The sequence below is a fragment of the Pungitius pungitius genome, chromosome 3, assembly GCF_949316345.1.
Source record: "Pungitius pungitius chromosome 3, fPunPun2.1, whole genome shotgun sequence".
In the NCBI taxonomy this organism is placed as follows: Eukaryota; Metazoa; Chordata; class Actinopteri; order Perciformes; family Gasterosteidae; genus Pungitius; species Pungitius pungitius.
In genome coordinates, this window is record NC_084902.1 from 4,657,961 (window position 1) to 4,672,013 (window position 14,053).

At 48.6% G+C, this 14,053-nt stretch overlaps 1 protein-coding gene across 1 annotated transcript; it reads left to right on the forward strand.

The window, feature by feature from the left end:
• Positions 1-78: 78 nt before the first annotated feature.
• LOC119194316 (vomeronasal type-2 receptor 1) lies at positions 79-5,289 on the forward strand. The gene is made up of 14 exons (XM_037448584.2): positions 79-170; positions 541-832; positions 918-1,160; positions 1,275-1,466; positions 1,581-1,706; positions 1,848-2,032; positions 2,125-2,245; positions 2,336-2,563; positions 2,682-2,805; positions 3,047-3,207; positions 3,330-3,525; positions 3,603-3,853; positions 3,943-4,142; positions 4,226-5,289. Exons 1-14 carry the CDS (start codon positions 94-96, stop codon positions 4,545-4,547), a joined length of 2,718 nt encoding a protein of 905 aa, XP_037304481.2. The 5' UTR covers positions 79-93; the 3' UTR covers positions 4,548-5,289.
• The last annotated feature ends 8,764 nt before the right edge of the window (positions 5,290-14,053 follow it).

The following is a 14,053-nucleotide window of genomic DNA, read 5'->3' on the forward strand; positions in this document are numbered from 1 at the left end:
CCCCTCTCAGCCGAGCCCACGTGCAAGCTGAAGGCCAAGTTCAACCTGAGCGGCTACAAGGATGTAGTGAAGAAGAAGGTGGTGGTCGGGGGCATGTTTCCCGTTCACAGGCGCTTGGCCTCCGTCGATGGCAACACGTCAAGGGTGCCGGTGTCCTCGGGGTGTGAGGGGTGAGTGGAGCTGCTCGTTTTGTCTTTGGCTTTAATTGATGCTTGAAGAAATGACAGTCATTTTAGATAATGTCAAAGGCCTAATTAGGTGACAAGTGAGAAATAAATGGACTTGAGTATGTTTCAACCTTGTAGAGTGCGTATTTGAAAAGTCTTAACCTGAGGATTCTACAGTAGAAATCAAGAAAGAGCTTGGCGTGAGCACCTCTGGGGCCAATTAGCTTTAGTCACCCATCTTACCATGACAACTCAAGTAACAATAATGAGCAAGACTGTCCCTTTGTGGCTTATTTATTCATATTTACCAGTTTTTCTCAGATTTTGCACATGTGTGGTTCCGTTATCCAATCCCCATCCCATCATCCTCCAGCTTTAACTTCCGTACCTTCCGCTGGACCCAGACCATGCTGTTCGCCATCGACGAAATCAACCGGGCGCCGGACCTGCTGCCCAACACCGACCTGGGCTACGTCATCTACGACTCCTGCTTCACCATCTCCAAGGCGGTGGAGGGCACCCTCACCTACCTGACGGGCCAAGACGAGGCCGTGCCCAACTACCGCTGCGGGACGGGGGCGCCTCTGGCTGCTCTGGTGGGCGCCGGGGGCTCCGACCTGTCCATCGCCACGGCGAGGATACTTGGACTTTATCACTTCCCGCAGGTAGGCCCGGCTGTGTCGGAACGAGGAGGACGGGGGGACACGGAGAGGACAAGCCGTAACGTGTGTGTGTGTGTGTCCTCTTTAGGTCAGCTATTCGTCCACCTGCTCCGCCCTGGAAAGCAAGTTCCAGTTCCCCACCTTCCTGCGGACCATTCCCAACGACGTCCACCAGGCCGCGGCCATGGCCCAGCTGGTGCTGCACTTCGGCTGGACTTGGGTGGGCACCATAGCTGCCGATGACGACTACGGCAAGTACGGCATCAAAGCCTTCAAGGAGCAGGTGGAGGAAGCTGGTGTCTGCATCTCCTTCTCTGAGACCTTGCCCAAGGTAACGTGTCCTCAGTCAATGCCTCAGCCGCTCCGACGTCACGTCAATGTATGACACTTTATTTGTGTTGGAAAAATGAATATATTTATATACAGTTTTTTTTTTAAACTTCAGGTGAGTTCACCTGAGGACATGCAGCGTATTGCTAAAACTGTAGCGCAGGCCACGGCCAAGATCATTGTGGTCTTCTCGTCGGACGTGGACCTCAGTCCTCTCGTCCTAGAGCTGCTCCGGCACAACGTGACCGACCGCACCTGGATCGCCAGCGAGGCCTGGGTCACCTCCGCTCTCATCAACCAGGCCGGGGTGAGTGCGCTCGGGAGGGAGCTCGTTGGTTGGTTGGTTGGTTTTGGCCCGAACGGACGTGGAGCAGATGCTGCACAGCCTCTGAAGCTGACAGCGCGCGTGTCTTCTACCCAGGTGAACTCGGTGCTCGGCGGTACCCTGGGGTTTGGGGTCAAAAGGGCGGACATTCCGGGTCTTCAGCGCCACCTGCTGGACGTGGACCCCTACGCTAACGGGCTCACGGAGGAATTCTGGGAGACGGTGTGTGTGTGTGTATTAAGCTGTCAAATTGGCCCCCAGAGTCGCCGCACCAGACAAATTGAGGATAAACGTGCTGTGGAAGCTGTACAAGTCACACGCAGGTCTACAGAAGGTTTGTGACCCCGTGTCTTTTTCTTGTAGTTGTTTAACTGCACATTGGACTCCAGCAAAGCGGCGGTGCTGACCAAGCAGAGGGCCGTGGGGGCCAACGACACGCTGCCCAGGTCGGTGCGGGCGGCTCCCGACGGGCTGTGCACGGGCAGCGAGTCTGTGGGGCAGCTCGGTAACACCTACTCTGATGTTTCCCAGCTACGAATCACTTACAGGTGAGTTCTCACGGACAATTCCCACGATTACAAAAAGTGGCCCCAGGGTGATGATGATGATGCTGATGCTGCTGCTGCTGTCTCCCCCGCAGTGTGTACAAAGCTGTGTACGCTGTGGCCCACGCTTTGCACAACCTGGAGCACTGTGTGGACGGACAGGGGCCATTCGTGGGGAAGAGCTGCGCTGACATCACCCAGTTTGAGCCATGGCAGGTGAGCCTGCGAGAGAGAGAGAGAGGGAGAGAGCACCATTGTTTTCACGTGCGTGTGATGGAGACGCGGCTCCATCCTTCTCTCCCTTAGCTGATGTACTACGTGAAGAACGTGCGCTTCAAAGTGCCGCACACGGGCGAAGAGATCTACTTCACGGAAGGAGATGTGGAGGGTTTCTATGACATCATCAACTGGCAGGTCAAAAGCAACGGGGAGATGTCCTACGTCACCGTGGGAAGCTACAATGGCTCAGCAGCTCCAGAGGACAGGATGAAGATCACCAATGACTCCATCGTGTGGAACAATCAAGAGCTCGCGGTCAGCAGCATCGCTTTAATCCTCTCTCTTCTAGGTTAGGATAACGGTCACATGCGTGTGTGTGTGTCTCTATAAATCTGTGTGTGTGTGTGTGTGTGTGTGTGTGTGTGTGTTGCAGACTCCTCGGTCAGTGTGCAGTGAGAACTGCCAGCCGGGCACCAGGAAGGGAATCCGACAGGGAGAGCCAGTCTGCTGCTTCGACTGCATCCCGTGTGCTGATGGAGAGATCAGCAACTCGACCAGTCAGTATCCAGGGAGCCTTGTTGACATGACGGTGTCTCCCTGTCTGAACTTACACTGAAATATAGACCTTAGTGTATGAAGTCATTTCTAATTTAATCAAACAAACGTTGTCAAAGATATTCTAGACTAATGATAAAATACAAAGGTGTGCTGTGGCCACTGGTATCGACTGGGCCTCTTTTGGTTTTGAACTTCCGGGATCGATCCAGACTAAGCCGGCGGTTCCTCCCTCTCTGACAGATGCTCGTGCATGTATCGTGTGCAGCTATGAAGAGTGGTCCAACGAAGCTCACGATACCTGCGTCTCAAAAATCATCGAGTTCCTCGCCTTCGGCGAGCCGCTGGGCATCACTCTCATCGCCATCTCTGCCTTCGGAGCTCTGGCCACCATCGGTGTCGGGGTGAGTCTCACTCGAGGGAAGGAAAAAATGCCAAAAAGGAAAACCCTCCCAGTGAAGCCAACAGCTCCCACCCAGCCGGACCCTCAAACGTTGTGACCCCCCCCCCGTTGCTTCCTCTCCAGGTGGTGTTTGTTGCACACATCGGCACCCCTCTGGTGAAGGCCAATGATGCTCTGTTGAGTTTCTCCCTGCTCTTCTCGCTGGTGGTGACCTTCCTCTGCTCCATCGTCTTCCTCGGAAAACCCCAGCACTGGAGCTGCATGACCAGTCAGGTGGCCCTGGCTCTGGGCTTTGCCCTCTGCCTCTCCTCCATCATGGGTGAGTTTGTCGCTGCGTGTGTGGAGAAATGCAGACGAACACAGTCTGTCTATCCACTAGCTGCGTCTGTGATTCAGGCAAGACAGCGGTGCTGATGCTGAGGGCCCGGGCCCTGAAAGCGGAACGGACCAGAGCCAGAGCGGCGGCCAAAGCCGCCAAGTCGGCCGCTGCCGAAGCCGCGCAAGCAGCGGCCGACGGCGGCAGCCCCGACGTCATCGCCGCCAACGCCGCTCACCGCGCCGAGGCCAAAGACGGCGCTCTCTCTGAAGTTGACAGTCTCACCTGCGGCCACCAGAGGGCGATAGCTGCCGTGGCAACTTTGATACAGGTAGAGAGAACAAATTGAGCGCGTAAGCCTGCCAGGGCGTCGTTGCTTCTCACCTGATCCTGGGTGGTATCTGACGTTCTTGTACCCAGGCTGTGGCTTGCACGGTGTGGCTCGTCATCGTCCCGCCGCACCCCGTCGAAAACACCTCCACCCAGAACATAAAGATCATCCTGGAGTGCGACGAGGGCTCCGTGGTATTCATCTGTTGCATCTTCGCTTATGACATCCTGCTGGCTCTGCTGGCCTTCGTCTTCGCTTTCATAGCACGCAAGCTGGAGGACCACTTCGGGTAGGAAGCACGCGAGGGGAAAAGGGACCTCACGGCCGCCATTTAGCTGGAATTAAATCATATTTTCTTACTCTTTCTTCCAGCGAGGCCAAGTGCGTGACCTTCGGCATGCTCGTCTTCTTCATCGTGTGGATCTCCTTCGTGCCGGCGTACCTCAGCACGCGTGGCAAGTTCATGGTGGCCGTCCAGATCTTCGCCATCCTGGCCTCCAGCTTCGGCCTGCTGACCTGCATTTTCTTGCCCAAGTGTTACATTCTTTTGGTCAAACCCGAGCGCAACAGAGAGGAGATGATGAGGCCCCGCAGCAAAGCACGCGACGGCACCTCCACCGGCACCTCGGCCTCGCTCGCTACCAACGCCACTGAGGTCCACGCTACCACTGCATCCACCAATATTGATGATTAGTGGCATTAAGCATCAAAACAGAGCCACAGTACCTAAAACAATTCCCTGGTTCATTGGGCAAGTGGTCCAGCTGATGTTCCCTGGTCCTGTTAGTCACATATATTTAACTCCATCATGAACAGAATACAATTTATTTTATAAGTATAAACTTTACACAGTTGTGCAAAGCAAAGCATTAGGATGTAGTAGATCTGATTTCAAGAAGCAAAAACGATGAAGGAAAAATGCTCCCTCAGCGATTACTTGGTGTCTAAAGGAAAATGATTTAACAATACTGAGGTTTCCGGCTAATGTCAAACGCAGCATATTTTTTAACACATAATATAGACCTTACTTTCTTTTCCATGGTGTCTTTGAGTTATGCTAGAATCGATTCTTACTATGAAAATGTTGTTTCGGATATGTAGCAAGTTTATAATACAGTCAATATTTTATCTTAGATATTGTAGTGCTGCACTAATGCATTTGAAACAAGTTTCACAACTTCAAATAACACAAGATTCAGTTGATCTTCTCATTCAAATATTTGAATAACTCCCAGTTAGAATAATAACATGTGTTACGAACTGGTGTAACTTTCTTGGAATAATAAATGTCTTAAAATCTTAGACATTATTTTAGTTCCCTATATGTGTTTTTCTTGTTGAAGCAATAAGTAGATTTTATGCTCATTTTTTGGCACTACTGTTACTGACGGTGAAATATTTGTAATAATTCGGTCAATAAATTACTGTGAACTGAAGTGTAGTTATTCTCACGGTTAGGTAGCACTGCAGAGAAAACGTTTTGTTCTTTGATGGATGACACTGACTTTGGAGGAATCATTTATTACATTAACCGAATGTATTCTCATGGCTTTGTTATTTTGATTAGCAGTTTTCATGCAGGGGGGAGACATGATATTAAGACTTTTTCTGCTGTTTCCCACGGAGCTCAGAGGAGGACGAGAATATGAGAGGAAATACTAGCTCCAAGAAACTTAACTTTATAAATACTATTTAGTTGGAAATAAATGAATCCTGGAACGAGGGAGAAAAGCACACTCAACTTGAACTGAAATACATACGACCAACATGTGTTGACTGTCTCATACATTATGGTGAACTTGCACATCACAAAAAGCCAATGAAAAAAATGTAAAAAAATTCCACAACACATCATTTTGTTTTTTTGGTAAAATGAAAGTGCTGAACCCACGTCATGTGTGTTTGTGGTCTGGGATGCGGTTTTGTGTCAGTACAGGTCAATGTGCAAGCAAATCTCTTGCGTTTAAATGATCACACGCTAATGAGCACCAGCTGGGGGTTTCCTTCACCACCATCTGAGGAACGCTGGGCTCATAAATCAGCCTGCGTTGACTCCAGACCACCTCAGTGATGCGTAGTTCTCATCCACTTCACACGCCTGAAGGACTACGAGTCCCCCCCATCCCCCTCGGCCCCCGTGTGGTTGAAAGAGAACAAAGTGAGCGTGACACAAAGCTGATGCCTTTTTATTTCTGTTCCAAGTAAACCGCTTCACAGGCGCCGCGTGTGGAGCGAGTCTGCAGCATCCACAGATCTCCATCCAGCAGAGGGGGAGGCTGACGGATGCTGTGTGGAGAGGGCTTCTCACTCCGGTATGTCACACACAAGTTCAGCTGGGTTGAGATCTGTTGGACGTGAAGGGGGGGGGGGGGGGAGCCTACTTAGAGACTCCTAAGTAGGCTAATGGGCAGCAGGTGCTGAGACCTCAGGCCGACCTCACGCTCGGACACGCGCATGTGGATCAGGCTGTTGCTCTGTACATGTGGCTCTTTAATGAAGATGAACCTGTGCTTTATTAAGCATCAGTGTTTCATCATTTTTTTGTGTTTTTGTGTTTTGGGTAGTGGAGGGGCGCGGGCACTCTGATGGGTTGAGTGTACTGTATAACGTATATTTTATGTCTGTAAATCTGTATAATTGAAGTAAGATGGGTAAAAACTGCTTGGTTCCAAACGCTGTCACAGCTGGTTTGCTGTTAGTGGTAATTCATCATTTTTGAACCCAGTCCCGGTGGATGTTAAAATGATGATATCTTAGAACCCTGGTGCTTGTAGCCCATGATGAATCACTCCGTGTGTGGGTGCAGTCCTTGCAGATTTCCTCTGTTCCGTAGTGATAAATTTATTATAGTATACAAAATCCTCCATGAAATAAAATGGGTTTTTTTAGACTACTTTTAAATAAACCTCCTTGTTCTTGTCAGTACGAAAATATTTTAAATATAGGGACATGCTATATTTAATGCCAACTAAGAACCTGTTGAAGAAAGTTATCTTACATTTTGAGATAAAGGTATTACATTTTAAATCTGATTCCGGTATAATAAACCGGGAAAGGGCAGATAAAAGAAATGCACGTGTTAGATGTGTCAGATGCTGTGTGCGCACATTTAAAAGCTCACTAAGTCCTCACTTGGTAAATAAAGAGCAGTGTTCTCATTTTTAAAGCTGATCTCAGAAGGCAGAAACAATGCACAATGCACAGTGCAATCTAATACTACAGGGGAACAACTGCCCTGCCAGTGGTAATTAGACTCATCACACCGCATCTAGCATATTCACTCAAAGCGTTTTCCACGCGCGTGTGTATGTGTGTGTGTGTGTGTGTGCGCGCCTGTATCAGTTTGCGCTCAGGATAAACTACTTGAATGACGGATTTTATCCACGCTAGGATTTCTCTCCTGGTGACGAAGACATTGCAGAGGAGTCAGATTGGGTTCACTTTGTGTGACGAATGTCCTTGACGGGGCGACAGGTCGTCCGCACAACGAGCCTCGCAGAGGCCTCACGTGGTTTCATGCGCTGCGTATAACCCAGCCGAAAATCAACCCCAGACACAAACACTGGAAAGGGTTTAAACAGATGCTACTACTCGCAATGAACTGATCTCCAACACTGCAATGGAAGCAAAATCTCTGTCAGTGGACATATTTATAATTCAACGTATTTATTGTATCAACAAAGTGGCGGCTTCCAGTGACACGGTCATGAAGGACACTTTGTGACCCTGCTGTGTCCAGTGAGCTGCCGCGGTCTCATTACCTGCCTGAATAATAAACACGGACACTCCATCACTGATCTGCTCACTTAACCTCTGACGACACCGACCTCTGGGCCTCTGCTTGGATGTCCGGAGGATTCTCAGACCCCACAGCTGGACCAGACGTTCAGTGGACCAGGGCAAACGCGTTGGCTAAAACTGATTACATACGTTGGGGGGGGGGGGCGCAAGGTAGCTATTAACTCTTGATTTGCAGATGGATCAACCCTTTTGTTTGCACATTGGGACGCTAGCTGGGCTATAGGCTAGCAGCTCCTGTTTTGGGGATTTGGGTAAGTTTACACTGCAGAAACCCCAGCCTGGTTGGAAGGTAGAGTTACGTTAACTTAACATGCAGCTTTAGCCTCAGCCTTTGAGGCATTGTTCCATGTATGTAGCCAACAAGACCAAGGTTAAGCACCAGAGTTTAGGACTTAGGGGGATCTATAAGAAAGACCGGGAAATACTGGTAGCATATGTATATTTTTGTAAGGGTATAAAGGGTAATAATAAAAGGAGGCGTGAGTGGAGGGTAATTTGGTCGATTGCATATCTCAAACTCACTCCTCAATGTCATTGAATTCCAAAAAATGCTCCTTTTAGAGACCTTTTCACTTGAAGCCAGTCAGCGTTTTCTATGTTAGCCGATAATTATATCTCATTCAAATAATTCATTGTGTGAGTGAATCCATCTTTATTCTGTTAGTATCCTGCTCCCTTTGTGTGGAGTCAGGTGGTAACGGGTCACATCCTGCCCCACCTGACGTGAGCTCGCTATCCCCCTGCACCACACAAACAGAGATTGCATAGATGCATCACCTGGGTCCTTCCACCTAACTTCGGTTACTCCCCCCCCCTCTTTATGCAGCCTTGCAGTTTTGAGTCCCCCTCTCCCTGGTGCATTCATGCAAAAATAAAACCTGTTTGTGTATGCTGTACACATCTTTGACCACATAACGTTAAGAACCAAGAGTCTGCTGTGGTCCAGGGAGGAATCAAGAAAGACTTTAAACTTCCAACAGAGTGAAACCCCAAACCAAGCCCCTGTATGTTGAGTTCATTATATGTTAATGCTCGTCTGCAGTGCTGTTCCTTTCATACTCTCCTCCTAGATTAAACATGTATTTTGAGAAATACACTGTGTTGTTTTGGCAAAGTCGGAAATGGATACTAATGCCTAGATAGACAGACAGATGCTTATCTATCTTGCAGCCGCATATCTATTTCCACATCGTTGTTCCTGGAAAAGATTTCAATTTGTGTTTCTCCGTCTGGTGTCTTATGACACATCGGATGGTGTTAAGACTCTGAAATGGCCCAGCAGGAGTTTAAATATAGAGTTGTGACTAGTACCAGCCCTGCAGATAAAAAAAACGATGGCACTCTGATAAAACTAGTAATTTAGTTAATTATTTTGTTCGGACCTACCTAGACCTCATAAATATTATTCGCTCTTCTCAAATTATTTTTCAAATCGAGACTAGAAAACAGACCCTCTTGTTTTTGAAGTCCACCAAATTGTTTGTCTAACACAAAAATCTTTAGGGGGAGAATTTCCTAAAGCTCTGGGCCTTAGAAAGAGTTCAGGGGTTGTTTCTGTGCTAATAAGAAAGAATTGGCCACATGCCTCGAATGTATTATCATGTGGGATTCATCACTCAGCTCATCTGGGTAACAGAGACTTTTTCTACATGTATTGTATTTCTGTTTCTACGCTGTCCAGGGTTTGTGCGTCCCTGCGTGATGGTGTGTGTGCATTGTCGACACCCTGTTGGCATGTTTGGCTGCCTTCTTTTAGGCCAGGGCCGGCGGTGACGAGACAAGGAAGCCGGGATCCTGTTTCAGGCCGGATGAGGCTATAAGAGAGTAGAGAACACGCCGCACGGACCGAGAGGCCGAGAGAGACAGACCGAAACTCAGGACAAACAGAGAGGAAGGAGACTGGAGGGCGAATGTGCAGAGAAGCCTGGTGACAGTCGAACGAACCTGCAGCGACCCCCCCAAGAAAGAAGGACTTGGTAACCTCCACCTCCACCTCAACTCTGCCCTCGAGGGTAGGAGGGTAGGAGGGGGGGGGGCGGCACCCTTCGGGGCCATGCTAGCCGCGCGGAGCAGCGGAGGGGGCGTCGGCGGCGGGCACCCGCCGCACCACCCCCACCGCAAGCACTCGGTGGCCTCGCTCGGCGGGACGAAGGCCCAACGCAGCCAGGAGGCCAAGCGCGGCTCGGCGTCCGGGAGGCCGGGGGGGGCCCCGCACTGGCACAAGGCGGCGCTGATCAGAGAGATCGAGACCAGCTGGTACCTGAAAATGTTCGGGATGGGCCAAGAGGACACGGTGGCGCACAAGACCGGCATGCCCTACAGGTCAGATAAGTGTGTGTCTGTGTGTGTGTGTGTGTGTATGAGCATTGTGAGTCACAAAGACCTCCGGGGGCCCTCGGTCTCGCCACCTGATCTGGCCGCAATGCTGATTTGCTGGGAGCATCTGTCCCGCCGCATTGGGCCGTGTTGACGTCCTGTAACACCATGGTGACCAAACACACGCCTCTTGCCTGTGTGACTGACGCACAGGAGGCACCCATGGCCGCTGATCCCGTGTTCCCGTCTCCTTTTTTTCTCACGCATTGATATACACTTTCCAATTTTCCAGTATTCGGTACCCCGCCCTCCCCTCGCCACATCTTCCCCCTCATCGCTGGACTTTCCTTTTCTTGCTGCTGAAGGTCTAATCCCTCCGTGGCCCACTCCAATCATTGAAGCCTAAAGCCCTGCCTTCGCCTTTCCTCTTATCTCCCCTTCCCCACTTTTCTCTTTCGTCGATACTCCCCGCGGGTTTGGACTTTGGCTTCAATTTAGGAAAAACAAAGCAGAGATTATAGATTATTAAGAGCCAAGAGCGCTCCCAAATCCTTATGGATGCATTTATTTTGTTGAGCGACCCAGCAGAAGATTGTTCCAATTCTACTTGATTTTCTACAATCCAAACGTGTTTCGTTACGTTATTCCATTGGCCGACAGCTGGGAACACGCAACTATTTTTGTTGAGAAATCGAATCGCTCTGAACTTTAGTTCATGTCAGACTTCTGCCAGCTTCCATGTGTGATGCCTCTATCTAAAGCTTTTTTTGTATCTGACAATGCGTTTCTCATTGGACGATAAGGGTTGTCTTAAAAGTGATTGACTTCATGGAACAAAATGTCCGCTCTCTTAGTAACTCATCAGGTTATTTAAGGAACGGGTGTTACATAAGCCAGAGGAGCTTAGCTCCAAATGATATGTCATTTGTGTAAACACCATCACCACCTTTCACAAGTTCTTTTGGTTTTCGTAGCTCAACGTACTTGACCGTACATACATGGGTTTGTATGAACAGCAAACTGGTTCCATAGCGCACTAGCCAGCTAATGTGCTGGTTCAATTTAAAGTAAATCCCTACGCAGCAGCTAACCCAGTGTTATTTACAGTGTTTTTCACAAGCTCGTGCTTGTAGGTAAATCATCGTGACCAAGTGGGGAAAAGGCCCCAACTCTGTGAATAAGATCCAGCTGGATGAACACCAGGGGATCCAGCAATCAGTGCATGGAACCGTAGTGTTGACAGCTGGATATTTTAAAGTCAGTGTTGTTTCAATTGATTCCTGCTACTTCCCACCTCTCAAGCCCTTTCAAGCTGTCAGTGCTCCTTTTAGCCCGGTGTGTTGCTTCTAATGTCTTTTTTAAGAGTTGGCTTGGCAACTTGTTAGCAGTTGGAGCACATTTCCACGGTCCCTTATTTACAGGCCCGTAAAGACCCGATGACAGCCCCTCCTGGCTGAACGGACAGATTGACAGGTGCACGCGGAGTGTTGGGGTGTCAGTGTGTTTAATAGATATGTTTCCCAGGTGATGAGCTCAGTGGTAGATCAAATAAAAAGGACATCGCTGTGTAAGTGACAATAAGATTAGCACAACCGTCACACACTCTCACACACTCTCTCACACACACACACACACACACACACACACACACGGACAAAAACACATTATAAAATTCATCCCGTCTGGAGAATTGATCTGATCGGTTGGACGTCATGAGGACAACGGGGAGTCGGCCTTCTGCTTAAGAGACCGATGGTCTGTGAGCTGGAAAAGACGTGAGAATCAGATGAAACCCTCCAAACGTCCCCTTCTGGCAATGCGCCAACTCCTGGCTTTCTCACACACGCACACACACACACACACACACACACGCCAGCCAGCTCTCCACTTGGAACCCTGACGTGGATGCCAAACAGCACGCGATGGATGGATACACTCCCTCTCGTTTGAAACAGAACCTTTGCTACGAGTCTTAGCTCTCCAGTGATTCTGCATAAAAACTGGGCCAGTATGAAGAACACAATTCCTTTTATAAGACCTTTTCAAATATGCATTTTGCTTCCTCAATAGGGATAGCAATAGATAAAACATAAAAAATTATCAATGTTTGTAACAATGGGATTTAAGAATATAGGCCAACACACTGGTGTTAAACAGGAGCAGCATGATCCCTGAGGCGTGGAGACTCTTCACTGATATCATTATTGCTGCTATAGAGTCAAACGGCAAGAACTGCCTCATTCCAGCAAACCGCGCAGATATATTTTTGTCCACTGCAGATGGCTTGCGAGAAGTTACTAGTGACCACAAACTTTATGTATTTTTAACTCCTCCACACGGTGCACGATGCTGTTGTGTTTCCATCATGCTGGGCACCAGTAGATGATTATCAGACATTAGCGATTTCTGTGAAGGGATTCAGTCACTGGAAGGAGTGCATGTGGGGGTGGTGAGAGAAATATAAACGAGAGAGATGGCTAATTAGTCTCAGGGAGCATGTGGCTTATGTAAAAAGGTGCAACAGGTAAACAGATAAGGGAAGAGGACGTGAGAAAAAGGCACACGGGAGGGTAGTTTGTTACCCATAATGCAGGATTCCCATACTCACTGCCATGAAACCTCCCAAACGGACCTCTCTCTGCTCCCTCCCTCCCTCCCTTCATACTTTTTCTGGTATTCTTGTCAGTGACTCACCTGCACTTATGCTCAGCGGCTCACAGGAGATTGGGACTGTTCTCAGCACCTGAGGCCAAAATGAAAGAGGACAGAAAATGTCTTTTTGTGGTGGAGATAATATAATTCACCGTATATATGCATTCAATATGTGTGTGTGTGTGTGTGTGTGTGTGTGCATAACAGACTCCATGTGTATGTACGTGCATGCTTCTGGCAACTATAAATACGCAGTAAACACACACACACACACACACACACACAAGCTCAGCTGACATTTCTGCTGCCAGGCAGGATCAGTTTTTCCACCCATCCTGCAGGACAATGGACACAGCTGCCCCTCCGCCTCGCCTTCCCTGCCTCATTGTGCGCGTTGGGGTGTGTGTGCGCGTGCGCCCCGTGTTCACCATGAGAGTCTGGTGACGGTCAGTCCCTCCGTTCTACAAGCAATGATTGCATGCAGGATGTGGACAATAACAATGAGACTAATGAGTCCATGCAGGGACACTGAGCAGACTGCAGTACGCAGCTTGGAGTTTTAAGAGAGGTTTAAGAGACAAAGGACATTGATTTGTTTCGGTTCTGTTTGTGTCTGAATTGGCAACATTCAAACTACTCCATTTCAATGGAACATTTAGGCAACACAGCGACCCTTTATACGGTTACACCTGTATACTAGTCCCCGACTAGTGGTCTTTGTTCATATTTAATACCACCTCAGTCTCTCTGACTATTGCATGGTCAAATGGAAACAAGTTTAAAAGTATACAAATTACTTTTCATTGGCATTATATTTGTGCCGAGCAACACTAAAAGTAGAAAGAAAATGTGTCCATGGACACGCATATAGATTTCAATTGAGTGACTGTTCCTCAAATTGCCTTGAGGCTCGGCTGGCATGTGTATGTTGGACCGATCAATGTTGGGCTAGTTATTGAACACCTACAATGATTGTGTGTGTGTGTGTGTGTGTGTGTGTGTGTGTTTGTAGAACGAGTCACAGTGTGTGTCTAAACTCAAATTCCTGATGTGAAAGAATTGCATTCCTTATGATTCCCACCATCCACTGAAGGACTAGACATGATGTCATTGAGCACTCCCTTGAGGATGCCAGGGGTCAGAGATTGTGCGTGTGTGTATGTGGGAGAGAGAGAGAGAGAGAGAGAGAGCAGAAAAGAGAGGCGTCCTACACAGACTGTCTAAAGAGTGTGTTTATTTTAGGTGTTTGTTATGGGCCAAACTTCCGAGTGCACTTTGTTTGGAGAGAGGCAGGGGAGAAAGTACACGCAGGGTAATGAAAAGACAAAGGAAAACAGCTAGGACAAGGATGAAGTGTGAAAAACATAAACATGTGTGTATTTGTGCCGGTTAACAATGGGAGAAAAAAAGACAAAAGGAAATCAGGAGTAA